The 12,933-nt window shown below is 48.5% G+C and overlaps 1 protein-coding gene across 4 annotated transcripts in view; it reads left to right on the forward strand.

Annotated features, from left to right (window-relative positions):
• ITGA3 (integrin subunit alpha 3) overlaps positions 1–12,933 on the forward strand; it is a 32,278-nt gene that overhangs the window by 16,097 nt on the left and 3,248 nt on the right. For all 4 annotated transcript variants that reach the window (XM_086355491.1, XM_086355493.1, XM_086355492.1 and 1 more), the window contains 14 exons: positions 93–179; positions 3,195–3,262; positions 3,336–3,472; positions 4,048–4,197; positions 4,293–4,390; positions 4,811–4,958; positions 5,220–5,288; positions 5,860–5,939; positions 6,045–6,122; positions 6,620–6,722; positions 6,830–7,012; positions 7,145–7,267; positions 7,916–8,029; positions 8,951–9,049. In XM_086355491.1, coding sequence (XP_086211617.1) covers positions 93–179; positions 3,195–3,262; positions 3,336–3,472; positions 4,048–4,197; positions 4,293–4,390; positions 4,811–4,958; positions 5,220–5,288; positions 5,860–5,939; positions 6,045–6,122; positions 6,620–6,722; positions 6,830–7,012; positions 7,145–7,267; positions 7,916–8,029; positions 8,951–9,049 — 1,537 coding nt within the window. The remainder of the gene's footprint in view (positions 1–92; positions 180–3,194; positions 3,263–3,335; positions 3,473–4,047; positions 4,198–4,292; positions 4,391–4,810; positions 4,959–5,219; positions 5,289–5,859; positions 5,940–6,044; positions 6,123–6,619; positions 6,723–6,829; positions 7,013–7,144; positions 7,268–7,915; positions 8,030–8,950; positions 9,050–12,933) is intronic.

Genomic DNA, 12,933 nt, shown 5'->3' on the forward strand with positions numbered 1-12,933 from the left:
CACCTTCAGAATCAGGTCCATACAAGCCTGAGCCCTGACCCTGGCCTGGCCTGGGGTGGGCCTGAGGCGCTGATGTCTGGTTTTCTATGCAGGGCCCGGCCTGTCATCAACATCCTCCACAAGACCTTGGTAGCCAAGCCGTCCATACTGGACCCTGCATTCTGCACGGCCACCTCCTGGTGAGACCCTCTGGCCCCAGTCTGCCCATTCATTCCTCCTGATGTTTGGGAAGCCCAGGAGGGACCCTGGCTTTCAAAACCCTTGCCTGGCAACTCCTGATACCCCACCATTAAAGAGTTGATGCTTGGGAAAGCATTGCGCTCCCCACTCAACCTCATTAAAGAGCAAAATTCCTTGCTAATGGGTGAACTGTGGGGGTAGGGGGGCAGGTAGGGCATGGTGGTTGGAGCTCTGGTCTGCTTGGTTCAGATTCCAGCCTTGCCCACTGCAATGGGAGGGATGGGCTCTAGGGAGTAGCAATATTAATATCCAATTCACAGAAACTAACACAACACTGTAAAGCAACTATACTCCAGTAAAATTTTTTTTTTAAATATATAATCAATTTACAGGGTGGTTGTGATAATCAAATGAGATAATGTACAAAAAGCCCTTAGCATAAAGTGAAAGTGAAGTCGCTCAGTCATGTCTGACTGTTTGCGACCCCGTGGACTGTAGCCCACCAGGCTCCTCCGTCCATGGGATTCTCCAGGCAAGAATACTGGAGTGGGTTGCCATTTCCTTCTCCAGGGGATCTTCCCGACCAGGGATCGAACCCAGGTCTCCCGCATTGCAGATGCTTTAACCTCTGAGCCACCAGGGAAGCCCTTAGCATCAGTTCAGTTCGGTTCAGTCGCTCAGTCGTGTCCGACTCTTTGTGACCCCATGATCACAGCACACCAGGCCTCCCTGTCCATCACCATCTCCCGGAGTTCACTCAAACTCACGTCCATTGAGTCAGTGATGCCATCCAGCCATCTCATCCTCTGTCGTCCCCTTCTCCTCCTGCCCCCAATCCCTCCCAGCATCAGTCTTTTCCAATGAGTCAACACTTCACATGAGGTGGCCAAAGTACTGGAGTTTCAGCTTTAGCATCATTCCTTCCAAAGAAATCCGAGGGCTGATCTCCTTCAGAATGGACTGCTTGGATCTCCTTGCAGTCCAAGGGACTCTCAAGAGTCTTCTCCAATACCACAGTTCAAAAGCATCAATTCTTCGGCGCTCAGCCTTCTTCACAGTCCAACTCTCACATCCATACATGACCACAGGAAAAACCATAGCCTTGACTAGATGGACCTTTGTTGGCAAAGTAATGTCTCTGCTTTTGAATATGCTATCTAGGTTGGTCATAACTTGCCTTCCAAGGAGTAAGCGTCTTTTAATTTCATGGCTGCAGTCACCATCTGCAGTGATTTTGGAGCCCCCCAAAATAAAGTCTGACACTGTTTCCACTGTTTCCCCATCTATTTCCCATGAAGTGATGGGACCGGAAGCCATGATCTTTGTTTTCTGCATGTTGAACTTTAAGCCAACTTTTTCACTCTCCACTTTCACTTTCATCAAGAGGCTTTTTAGTTCCTCTTCACTTTCTGCCATAAGGGTGGTGTCATCTGCATATCTGAGGTTATTGATATTTCTCCCGGCAGTCTTGATTCCAGCTTGTGTTTCTTCCAGTCCAGTGTTTCTCATGATGTACTCTGCATAGAAGTTAAATAAGCAGGGTGACAGTATACAGCCTTGACGTACTCTTTTTCCTATTTGGAACCAGTCTGTTGTTCCATGTCCAGTTCTAACTGTTGCTTCCTGACCTGCATACAGATTTCTCAAGAGGCAGGTCAGGTGGTCTGGTATTCCCATCTCTTTCAGAATTTTCCACAGTTTGTTGTGATCCACACAGTCAAAGGCTTTGGCATAGTCAATAAAGCAGAAATAGATGTTTTTCTGGAACTCTATTGCTTTTTCCATGATCCAGCAGATGTTGGCAATTTGATCTCTGGTTCCTCTGCCTTTTCTAAAACCAGCTTGAACATCAGGAAGTTCACGGTCCACATATTGCTGAAGCCTGGCTTGGAGAATTTTGAGCATTACTTTACTCGCATGTGAGATGAGTACAATTGTGCAGTAGTTTGAGCATTCTTTGGCATTGCCTTTCTTTGGGATTAGAATGAAAATGGACCTTTTCCAGTCCTGTGGCCACTGCTGAGTTTTCCAGATTTGCTGGCATATTGAGTGCAGCACTTTCACAGCATCATCTTTCAGGATTTGAATAGCTCAACTGGAATTCCATCACCTCCACTAGCTTTGTTCGTAGTGATGCTTTCTAAGGCCCACTTGACTTCATATTCCAGGATGACTGGCTCTAGGTCAGTGATCACACTATCGTGATTATCTGGGTCGTGAAGATCTTTTTTGTACCGTTCTTCTGTGTTTTCTTGCCACCTCTTCTTAATATCTTCTGCTTCTGTTAGGTCCATACCATTTCTGTCCTTTATCGAGCCCATCTTTGCATGAAATGTTCCCTTGGTATCTCTAATTTTCTTGAAGAGATCTCTAGTCTTTCCCATTGTGTTGTTTTCCTCTATTTCTTTGCATTGATCGCTGAGGAAGGCTTTCTTATCTCTTCTTGCTATTCTTTGGAACTCTGCATTCAGATGCTTATGTCTTTCCTTTGCTCCTTTGCTTTTCGCTTGTCTTCTTTTCACATCTATTTGTAAGGCCTCCCCAGACAGCCATTTTGCTTGTTTGCATTTTGTGCTCTGTAAATCCTAAGTGCTCAAAAAACATAGTTGCTAAGATGGTTACAATAATGACAGTGATGACCCCAAGGTCTATTAGTGAATGAGGATAATGGATCAGAAAGCTGAGGGAGATGGAGTAGGGAAGCAGCGGGTGGTGGGGAAAGAGATCTGGACTGGGGATCCTGCCCAAGACTAGGCTGGGCCAACACCTGGCTTCAGGCAACTCCTTTAGTCTCAGGACCTCAGTTTCCCCATTGGTGCCTTCTAAGCTTGTTTTCTATGGCCCGAAGAGACCAGGGACACCCCAGCCCAGCTCTGTGGACTCCTCAGTTTTGTCTCTGTCTTTCCCCCAAAGACCCTGTTTCCTCTTGCCCAGTAAAGCGGGTGAGAGCTGGGACCTGGGTATCTGGGTTCCACCGTGACCTGACCCTCCTGTATGTCCCCCACCCTCAACAGTGTGCAGGTGGAGCTGTGCTTTGCTTACAACCAGAGTGCAGGCAACCCCAACTACAGGCGGAACATCAGTGAGTGCTGGGCTGCAGGGCGAGGGGGGGCACGCTCACCTGGTCACTTGCTGACCAGCCTGTGCACCCACAGCCCTGGCCTACACGCTGGAGGCTGACCGGGACCGCCGCCCACCCCGACTCCACTTTGCACGCAGCCAGTCAGCTGTCTTCCACGGCTTCTTCTCCATGCCTGAGATGCGCTGCCAGACACTGGAGCTGCTCCTGATGGTGAGGGAGGGGGTGAGGGGCAGTGCATTGACTCCATGGTCCCAGGAGGAGGTAACTCCATGGGCCCAGGAGAGTTCCCGAGGTCAAGGGTGAGGGCATGAGTTCTCTCCAGAGACAAGGGTGGTAGATTGGCCTGGAAGGTCATAGGTAAGTGGAGGCTACAGTGCACAGCATCCAGCCCATGGTAGAGAACAGAGACCTTTGGAGCAGGGATGGGGGCCAAAGAGAAGTATGTGAGATTTTTAGCTTGTCTCTGGGGAAAAGGCATCCAGAAGCAAGGACAAGCGCAGGCTTTCTCTGGGACATCATAGTGAAAAGGGAAAACTCAACTTGGGGACCCCAGGAATGAAGGGAGAGTCAATCTTCCTCCAGAGGAGTCTCTGGAGAGGAGGAGTCACATCTTACCGAAGCGGGTCAATTTGGTGAGCAGACCAGAGGGGATTCAGTCTTACAGGGGTTTTTTAGGGTTGAGGGAGAGGGGCGCAGCTCCTCCCTAGGGGCTTAGGTTTGTATGAGGATACAACTTGGTTTGGAGGGCAGTGCAGAGCTGGGTTCAGTTTACCTTCCTTTCCCAGGACAACGTCCGCGACAAACTCCGACCCATCACCATCTCCATGAACTACTCGTTACCTTTGCGGTTGCCTGATCGTCCCCAACTGGGGCTTGGGTCCCTGGATGCCTACCCGGTCCTCAACCAAGCGCAGGCTCTGGAGAACCACACGGAGGTGGGTAGGGCCGGGGCCGGGGCCAGGGCCGGAAGGGCCCGGTCCTGGAGAGCTATGGATGATGGTGGGCCCTTCACAACTCCCACCACCCCCAGGTACAGTTCCAGAAGGAATGCGGGCAGGACAACAGGTGCGACAGCAATTTACAGATGCGGGCGGCCTTCGTGTCTGAGCTGGGGCAGCGGCTGAGCAGGTGCGCTCTGGGCAGGGCTGATTGGCCAAGGTGGGCCGGACTTCACTGGCTATCAGGAATTGAGGGGCGGGGCCCTATTGGTCGGAAAGAGTGGAGAGAACTGTTGAGACCTAAGGGGTGGGGTCTCACAGAGAGGCAAGTCAGAGAGGAGGGACCTTAATTAGCCAAGAACTATAAGATTGGCTGGAGAAGGAAATGGCAACCCACTCCAGTATTCTTGCCTGGAGAATCCCAGGGACGGTGGAGCCTGGTGGGCTGCCGTCTATGGGGTCGCACAGAGTCGGACATGACTGAAGCGACTTAGCAGCAGCATAAGATTGGCCTTCCTTGGCCAGAAAAGGGGCTTTCTTCTGAGGGGCGGAGCATAACAGATTGGGGCGGGGCTTTGGGCTCAGTCTGGGCCTGCTCCTCCCCTCTCAGGCTCCAGTACAGGAGAGACCTCCGAAAACTGCTCCTGAGCATCAACGTGACCAACACCCCAAGCCGGAAGCGGGCTGGGGAAGATGCCCACGAGGCGCTCCTCACCCTGGAAGTGCCTCCCACCCTGCTGCTGTCCTCAGTGCGCCCCGTGAGTGCCCTCTGCCTCCTCAGAGCCCAACCACGACCCAATGCATCCTTCCTACATGTCATGTACATGTGTGGTCATTTGCCACGTGTCCCCCCCCCAACCCTAGTCCTCTGGGCTGGGCTTCCTCAGGTGCCTGCAGCGTCTCTGTTGCTAGGGGAACCCACTTCTCAAGCCTCGAGGGCTTCAGGCCCTCTGCCACAGGAGAGGAGTGGGACAAGCCTTAGTCTGACCACCTAGATCTGATTTGTCTTCTTTCTTCAGCCTGGAGCCTGCCAAGCCAATGAGACCATCGTTTGTGAGCTGGGGAACCCCTTTAAACGGAACCAGAGGGTAAGTGCCTGACTGTACTCTCCCAGGGCTGTGGGTCCAAGGCTCCTCCTCTGATGAATTCCTTATCCTCCCTCTGCCTGCCTGGTTCCCAGGCTTCCTTGAATCAAAGAGCTAGAGCTGGGGAGGAGGGATGCAGTAGGGGGTGGGGAGAGACCCAGAGACAGAAAAATGGAGCCACTACGGAGCTATGCACAAAGCTAGAGCAGGTGGAGGCAAGGAAACTGATTTTGCTGAGCACCTGCTGCGTGCCAGGCCCGGAGCCCAATTCTTTTATGTATTTCTCACAACCTTCTGAGGAAGTTGGTGCTGATTTACAGAAAGGAAACATAGGCTTAGCAAGCTTGAGTGATTGCTCAAGGTCGTGTAGCTCAGAAGTATTGAGCTACATGAGCTATTACTAACAGAAAAGAATGGGAAGAGGGAGGCAGATAAGGCTAGGAAGGTGGAAGAGCAGAGACAGGTGGGAGATGGAGACCAGGGAGCCAACTCCCCAGCACAGCACTCAGCCCCTCTCTTCCCCATGGCATCACCCCTGCCTGGCCTCAAACAACCTCTCTTGCCCTTATGGCAGATGGAGCTGCTCATTGCTTTCGAGGTCATCGGAGTGACCCTACACACAAGGGAACTCCAGGCGCAGCTGCAGCTCTCCACGTGAGTGACCTCAGGAAGCCAGTCTATATGGGGGTTGAGGTATCCTGGGTGCCCCCCAGCCTCAGCTGACATAGTCCTCCCCTACCCTCTGTATTCCTTCCTCAGGTCAAGTCACCAGGATGACCTACGGCCTATGACCCTGCCTCTGCTGGTGGACTACACACTCCAGGCCTCACTCAGCATGTGGGTACCGCCCTGAACCTCAGCCTGCTGAGGAGCCTGGGCCTCCCTTCCCTAAGGTGTCTCTCAAGCTCCTCTGACACACCTTTCTTGGCCTGGTATCCTCAACATCACTGTCATGATTGTTACTGTTATTGTTCTCCTTGCAGAGCAGCTAGCTGTGGAGGAATCAGCAACTCTGGGGCGAAGGTGTTGGTGTGGCCCTACCATTTCATGAGAGCCCATTGTGCTAATGATTTTATATATATCATCTCATTGTCTTCTCACAATGGCCCCATGACACAGTGACCCCACTTAAGAGATTAACCTTACTTTACAGTTGAAGAAACTGAGGCTAGAGAGGATAAATTATTTGCTCAAGGCTGTACCGCAGTAAATGCTAGAGCTGGGGTTTGTCTCAGGTCTGCTTGATGTCAGAGGAGCTGTAGTTAACCTTGGTACCCACCCCCTGCAAGGGCCCCTACTGTCCCCTATCACTCCAGCGTCTTTCTCACCCCCAGGGTGAATCACCGGCTACAAAGCTTCTTTGGGGGGACAGTGATGGGTGAGTCTGGCATGAAAACTGTGGAGGATGTGGGAAGCCCTCTCAAGTACGAGTTCCAGGTAAAGGGACCTCTGGGTCCAGGGTCAGAGGGTGTGAGGATTGGGGGTTGGTGAGACAGAGGTGGTTTCCCAGGAGAAAGTAGCAGTGACATCCCTTGTCCTCACAGGTGGGCCCAATGGGTGAAGGGCTAGCAGCCCTGGGGACCCTGGTCCTGGGGCTGGAGTGGCCCTATGAAGTCAGCAATGGCAAGTGGCTGCTGTACCCCACGGAGATCACTGTCCATGGCAATGGATCCTGGCACTGCCGGCCGCCTGGAGACCTTATCAACCCTCTTAACCTCAGTCTCTCTGTAAGCATTCACTTGTGGCCCATTTCCTTTGCTAGCTGCAGGGCAGAAAGGCCAACATTTTCCTCTCCCTGCCCTTTCCTCCTCTCCTCACCTCTGCTCCTTCCACCAGTAAATCGCCTCTACCCTCTTCAGGTTCCTGGGGACGGGCCGCCATCTCCACAGCGCAGGCGGCGACAACTGGACCCAGGAGGAGGCCAAGGCCCCCCGCCTGTCACTCTGGCTGCTGCCAAAAAGGCCAAGTCTGAGATCCAATTGGTGAGTGGCCAGGGCAGGGCTGGGGGGAGTATGCCCACCCATCATAGGGTGAGTGGGCACCTCGAGACATACGAAGCAAGAGAGATAGCTGGTACTCTCCAGGAGACCCCAGTCTGATGTGGTAATGTGGCCCTTGCCTTGTTTTGGGGAGCAGTCAATACGGTGAACCAAAAGCACAGACACTGATTCTATTCCCAGGAACCCCAACCTGTTGGGGTGATATAGCTGTTCAAAGCTTTGGACATTAGAACTAGGGATGGGGAGACACAAGATGAAGACAGGGTGCAGGGCGCCCTCTGTCGGAAGGGAGTGGGGAGCAGGCCTGTGCAGCAACTTGAAGCCTAGCTGGGTGGAGAGGGAGGAGTAGCCGGAGGAAGCCCAGTGTGGGAAGGTGGTGTTCAGGATTGGGCGCCGTGTACATGAACAGGGACCAGATTTCCTGTTCTCCATGTCGCTGGCATATATATATGTGTGGTCCAAAGAATGTACCTTAAACACATAAATGCAGGGTTGGCGGGGAATGTGCTTGCGTGAAGGGATGAGGACAGGCCCCTTCAGTTTCAACCATAGTTGGGACAAAGCCTGGAGCAAAGTCTGGAGAATCTAGAGACCCAGACTGTCTGGGTCTGTGTTCCCTGCCTATCTCAGAGCTGTGGCAGTGACCACACCCACTGTGTGTGGCTGGAGTGCCCCATTCCTGATGCCCCTGTCATCACCAACGTGACCATCCAGGCACGAGTGTGGAACAGCACCTTCATCGAGGTCAGTGCCGGTCTCAACTGCCACCCACCCCGGGCTGGGAGAGCAACAGGGAGAGGGTGAGGCCAGACTACACGTGTGTACCTGAGTGTTGTCGGTGACTGCATGGAGATGGATGCATGCTGGGTTATGCACCTGTTACTGTGTGCCCTGTCAGAGTTAGTCTGTGCATCCATGTGTGGACATGACATCATTTTGTCTCCATAAAATAACATCTCCCGTGTCCTTTATTCTGTTGTGTATCCATTACTTTCTCACCTCTGCGTTAGCCCATGCTGCTCCTTTCCCCTGGATGCCAGCTCCCATCTGTTACCTCTGCATGTAAACTCCTGTTCAGCCTTCACAGTCTCCCTCAGAGACCACCAGCAAGATCTTTTCTGATTTTTTTAGCTGACAATTTGATCTCTCCCCTCTAGACACTCACAGAACTTTCTCTGAAGCCACACATGCCACTTAACACACTCTGCTCTGGGTTGCAGTGCCAGCCAACCTAGACCAAACATTTTCTGTGAATGACTAGGTTAAACATCTCTTTTCAGCTCTGTGAGCCACGAGCTTTCTGTTGTAGGTACTCAATTCTGCATTGTACCATGAAGCTACTGCAGACAATACACTGGTGAATGGGCGAGTCTGTGTGCCAGAAATACTTTATTTACAAAAGCAGCTCTTGGGCCAGATTTAGCCTGCAGGCCAGACCTAGACTGTGGCCTTCACTGTCTCTGCTGTCCCCAGCATCTGGCACAGGACCTGACACAGAGATGAATGAATGATGTGCATTTGTGTGTAGAGGAGAGGCCCGGTGTCAGGTCCTTGGGAGTGCTGCTTAAAGATGCTCTGTGGAGGGAGAGTGTCCCGGGGGCTGGTCAGGAAGGAGGTTCAGAGGGACTTCATCTGCTGCTTTTGACTCATCGTTCCCCCTTCCAGGATTACAGAGACTTTGACCGAGTCAGGGTAGCCAGCTGGGCCACCCTGTTCCTCCGAACCGGCGTCCCCACCATCAACATGGAGAATAAGACAGTCCGGGTGAGTGAGCACGTTAAGGAGACAGCAGAACCTGGCCAGGGCATGGGAGTGCAGGGCATCTTTTCAGAGCACTTCCACATACTTTAGCTATTTGGTTTCAGTCTTAGCACATTGGAATCCCCTGGAGGACTGCTAGTGTCTGGACTACACCCCTAAGTGATAAAATCTGAGTCTGTGGAGGTGGGACCCCAGTATTGGTATGTTTAAAAGTACCCCCAAAGATTCTACTGTGCAGCCAGGGTTGAGAACCTCTACTTGGGCTCATTTGATCTGCATGTAAAGATGTTGCATTTCTGTGAAAACCTGGAAAGAAGTTCCCAAACTTGATTCTAAGATATATATGGAAATAAATACCACAAAATGGCTATAATTTGTTATGAAAAGGTTAGAAAGGATATGTATAGGAGGTGAATGATGGGTTGATTAAATACATTATCATACATTTCCTAAAATAAGTTAAGGTAGCAGAGGAAGGGCCAGAAAGATCAATGGAACAGAATAGAATTTACTAATATTGTACAGATAGCATTTTAATAAGGAGAAAACTATAGATGATTAAGTAGTATTGGGAGAACATATTTGGAAAGTAAAGACAAACCCCTGCCTCACACCATAAACAAAAACACATTTGAGTTAGATTAAATATATTTAAATGTAGGAAATAAAACCTAATATACCAGAAGAAAATTCAGGAAATAATTTAATAATAATCTTTAATTATGGGGAGAGGGAGTTATTTTATTAAACCCAGAAATCACAAAAAAATTTTGAAAAATTCAACTCTGAAATTTTAAATCTGTATACAGCAAAAGAGATGGTAAAGAAACTAAGAGGGCCAAAGACTTATTGCTTTTTTAAAAGTTTATAGCATATATAACAAAATATTGATAGACATATTTTTAATATGTAAAGAGAAAGGGTGGCATACATAGGCATTGTATGTATGGTGAAATATAACAGCAGTAAGATTGTTTTCATATCATATGAGAAAATATTAAAAAGAAGAATGCTGTCTTGTTCTGATAAGGTAGAAGGAAATGCAATTGATTGGAATATAAATTGATGGATTCTTTTTAAAGATGAATTTGTCAATATCTATTCAATTTTTAATTGTATATTTCCTTTTATCTTGTGTATGATAATGTATCAAGGAGCTAATAGGACAAATTTGCAAGCATAAATATATGGGGATATTTTAAAGCATTATTTATAATGGCAGAAAATTGGAAACAATCTAAATGTCTTTCAGTATGAGATTGGTTCAATAAATTCTGGCACATTTCCTACAATGATGTGCAGTCGTCAGAAGAGATTCAGTTCAGTTCAGTTCAGTCACTCAGTCATGTCCAACTCTTTGCAACCCCATGAATCGCAGCACACCAGGCCTCCCTGTCCATCACCAACTCCCGGAGTTCACTCAGACTCATGTCCATCGAGTCGGTGATGCCATCCAGCCATCTCATCCTCTGTCATCCCCTTTTCCTCCTGCCCCCAATCCCTCCCAGCATCAGTCTTTTCCAGTGAGTCAACACTTCGCGTGAGGTGGCCAAAGTACTGGAGTTTCAGCTTTAGCATCATTCCTTCCAAAGAAATCCCAGGGCTGATCTCCTTCAGAATGGACTGCTTGGATCTCCTTGCAGTCCAAGGGACTCTGAAAAGTCTTCTCCAACACCACAGTTCAAAAGCATCAATTCTTCGGGGCTCAGCCTTCTTCACAGTCCAACTCTCACATCCATACATGACCACAGGAAAAACCATAGCCTTGACTAGATGGACCTTTGTTGGCAAAGTAATGTCTCTGCTTTTGAATATGCTATCTAGGTTGGTCATAACTTTCCTTCCAAGGAGTAAGCGTCTTTTAATTTCATGGCTGCAGTCACCATCTGCAGTGATTTTGGAGCCCAAAAAAATAAAGTCTGACACTGTTTCCACTGTTTCCCCATCTATTTCCCATAGTGATGGGACCGGAAGCCATGATCTTTGTTTTCTGAATGTTGAGCTTTAAGCCAACTTTTTCACTCTCCTCTTTCACTTTCATCAAGAGGTTTTTTAGTTCCTCTTCACTTTCTGCCATAAGGGTGGTGTCATCTGCATATCTGAGGTTATTGATATTTCTCCCGGCAATCTTGATTCCAGCTTGTGTTTCTTCCAGTCCAGCGTTTCTCATGATGTAGTCTGCATAGAAGTTAAATAAGCAGGGTGACAATATACAGCCTTGACGTACTCTTTTTCCTATTTGGAACCAGTCTGTTGTTCCATGTCCAGTTCTAACTGTTGCTTCCTGACCTGCATACAGATTTCTCAAGAGGCAGGTCAGGTGGTCTGGTATTCCCATCTCTTTCAGAATTTTCCACAGTTTGTTGTGATCCACACAGTCAAAGGCTTTGGCATAGTCAATAAAGCAGAAATAGATGTTTTTCTGGAACTCTATTGCTTTTTCCATGATCCAGCGGATGTTGGTAATTTGATCTCTGGTTCCTCTGCCTTTTCTAAAACCAGCTTGAACATCAGGAAGTTCACGGTTCACATATTGCTGAAGCCTGGCTTGGAGAATTTTGAGCATTACTTTACTTGCATGTGAGATGAGTGCAATTGTGCAGTAGTTTGAGCATTCTTTGGCATTGCCTTTCTTTGGGATTGGAATGAAAACGGACCTTTTCCAGTCCTGTGGCCACTGCTGAGTTTTCCAGATTTGCTGGCATATTGAGTGCAGCACTTTCACAGCATCATCTTTCAGGACTTGAAATAGCTTAACTGGAATTCCATCACCTCCACTAGCTTTGTTCGTAGTGATGCTTTCTAAGGCCCACTTGACTTCACATTCCAGGATGACTGGCTCTAGGTCAGTGATCACACTATCGTGATTATCTGGGTCGTGAAGATCTTTTTTGTACAGTTCTGTGTATTCTTGCCACCTCTTCTTAATATCTTCTGCTTCTGTTAGGTCCATACCATTTCTGTCCTTTATCGAGCCCATCTTTGCATGAAATGTTCCCTTGGTATCTCTAATTTTCTTGAAGAGATCTCTAGTCTTTCCCATTGTGTTGTTTTCCTCTATTTCTTTGCATTGATCGCTGAGGAAGGCTTTCTTATCTCTTCTTGCTATTCTTTGGAACTCTGCATTCAGATGCTTGTATCTTTCCTTTTCTCCTTTGCTTTTCGCTTGTCTTCTTTTCACAGCTATTTGTAAGGCCTCCCCAGACAGCCATTTTGCTTTTTTGCATTTCTTTTCCATGGGGATGGTCTTGATCCCTGTCTCCTGTACAGTGTCACGAACCTCATTCCGTAGTTCATCAGGCACTCTATCTATCAGATCTAGGCCCTTAAATCTATTTCTCACTTCCACTGTATAATCATAGGGGATTTGATTTAGGTCATGCCTGAATGGTCTAGTGGTTTTCCCTACTTTCTTCAATTCAAGTCTGAATTTGTCAATAAGGAGTTCATGATCTGAGCCACAGTCAGCTCCTGGTCTTGTTTTTGTTGAATGTATAGAGCTTCTCCATCTTTGGCTGCAAAGAATATAATCAGTCTGATTTCGGTGTTGACCATCTGGTGATGTCCAAGTGTAGAGTCTTCTCTTGTGTTGTTGGAAGAGGGTGTTTGTTATGACCAGTGCATTTTCTTGGCAAAACTCTATTCGTCTTTGCCCTACTTCATTCTGTATTCCAAGGCCAAATTCGCCTGTTACCCCAGGTGTTTCTTGACTTCCTACTTTTGCATTCCAGTCCCCTGTAATGAAAAGGACATCTTTTTTGGTTGTTAGCTCTAAAAGGTCTTGTACGTCTTCATAGAACTGTTCAACTTCAGCTTCTTCAGTGTTATTGGTTGGGGCATAGACTTGGATTACTGTGATATTGAATGGTTTGCCTTGGAAACGAACC

This window comes from Bos grunniens, chromosome 19 (assembly GCF_055505025.1).
Source record: "Bos grunniens cultivar Pamir isolate PY7600 chromosome 19, Bosgru_T2T1.0, whole genome shotgun sequence".
Taxonomy (NCBI): Eukaryota; Metazoa; Chordata; class Mammalia; order Artiodactyla; family Bovidae; genus Bos; species Bos grunniens.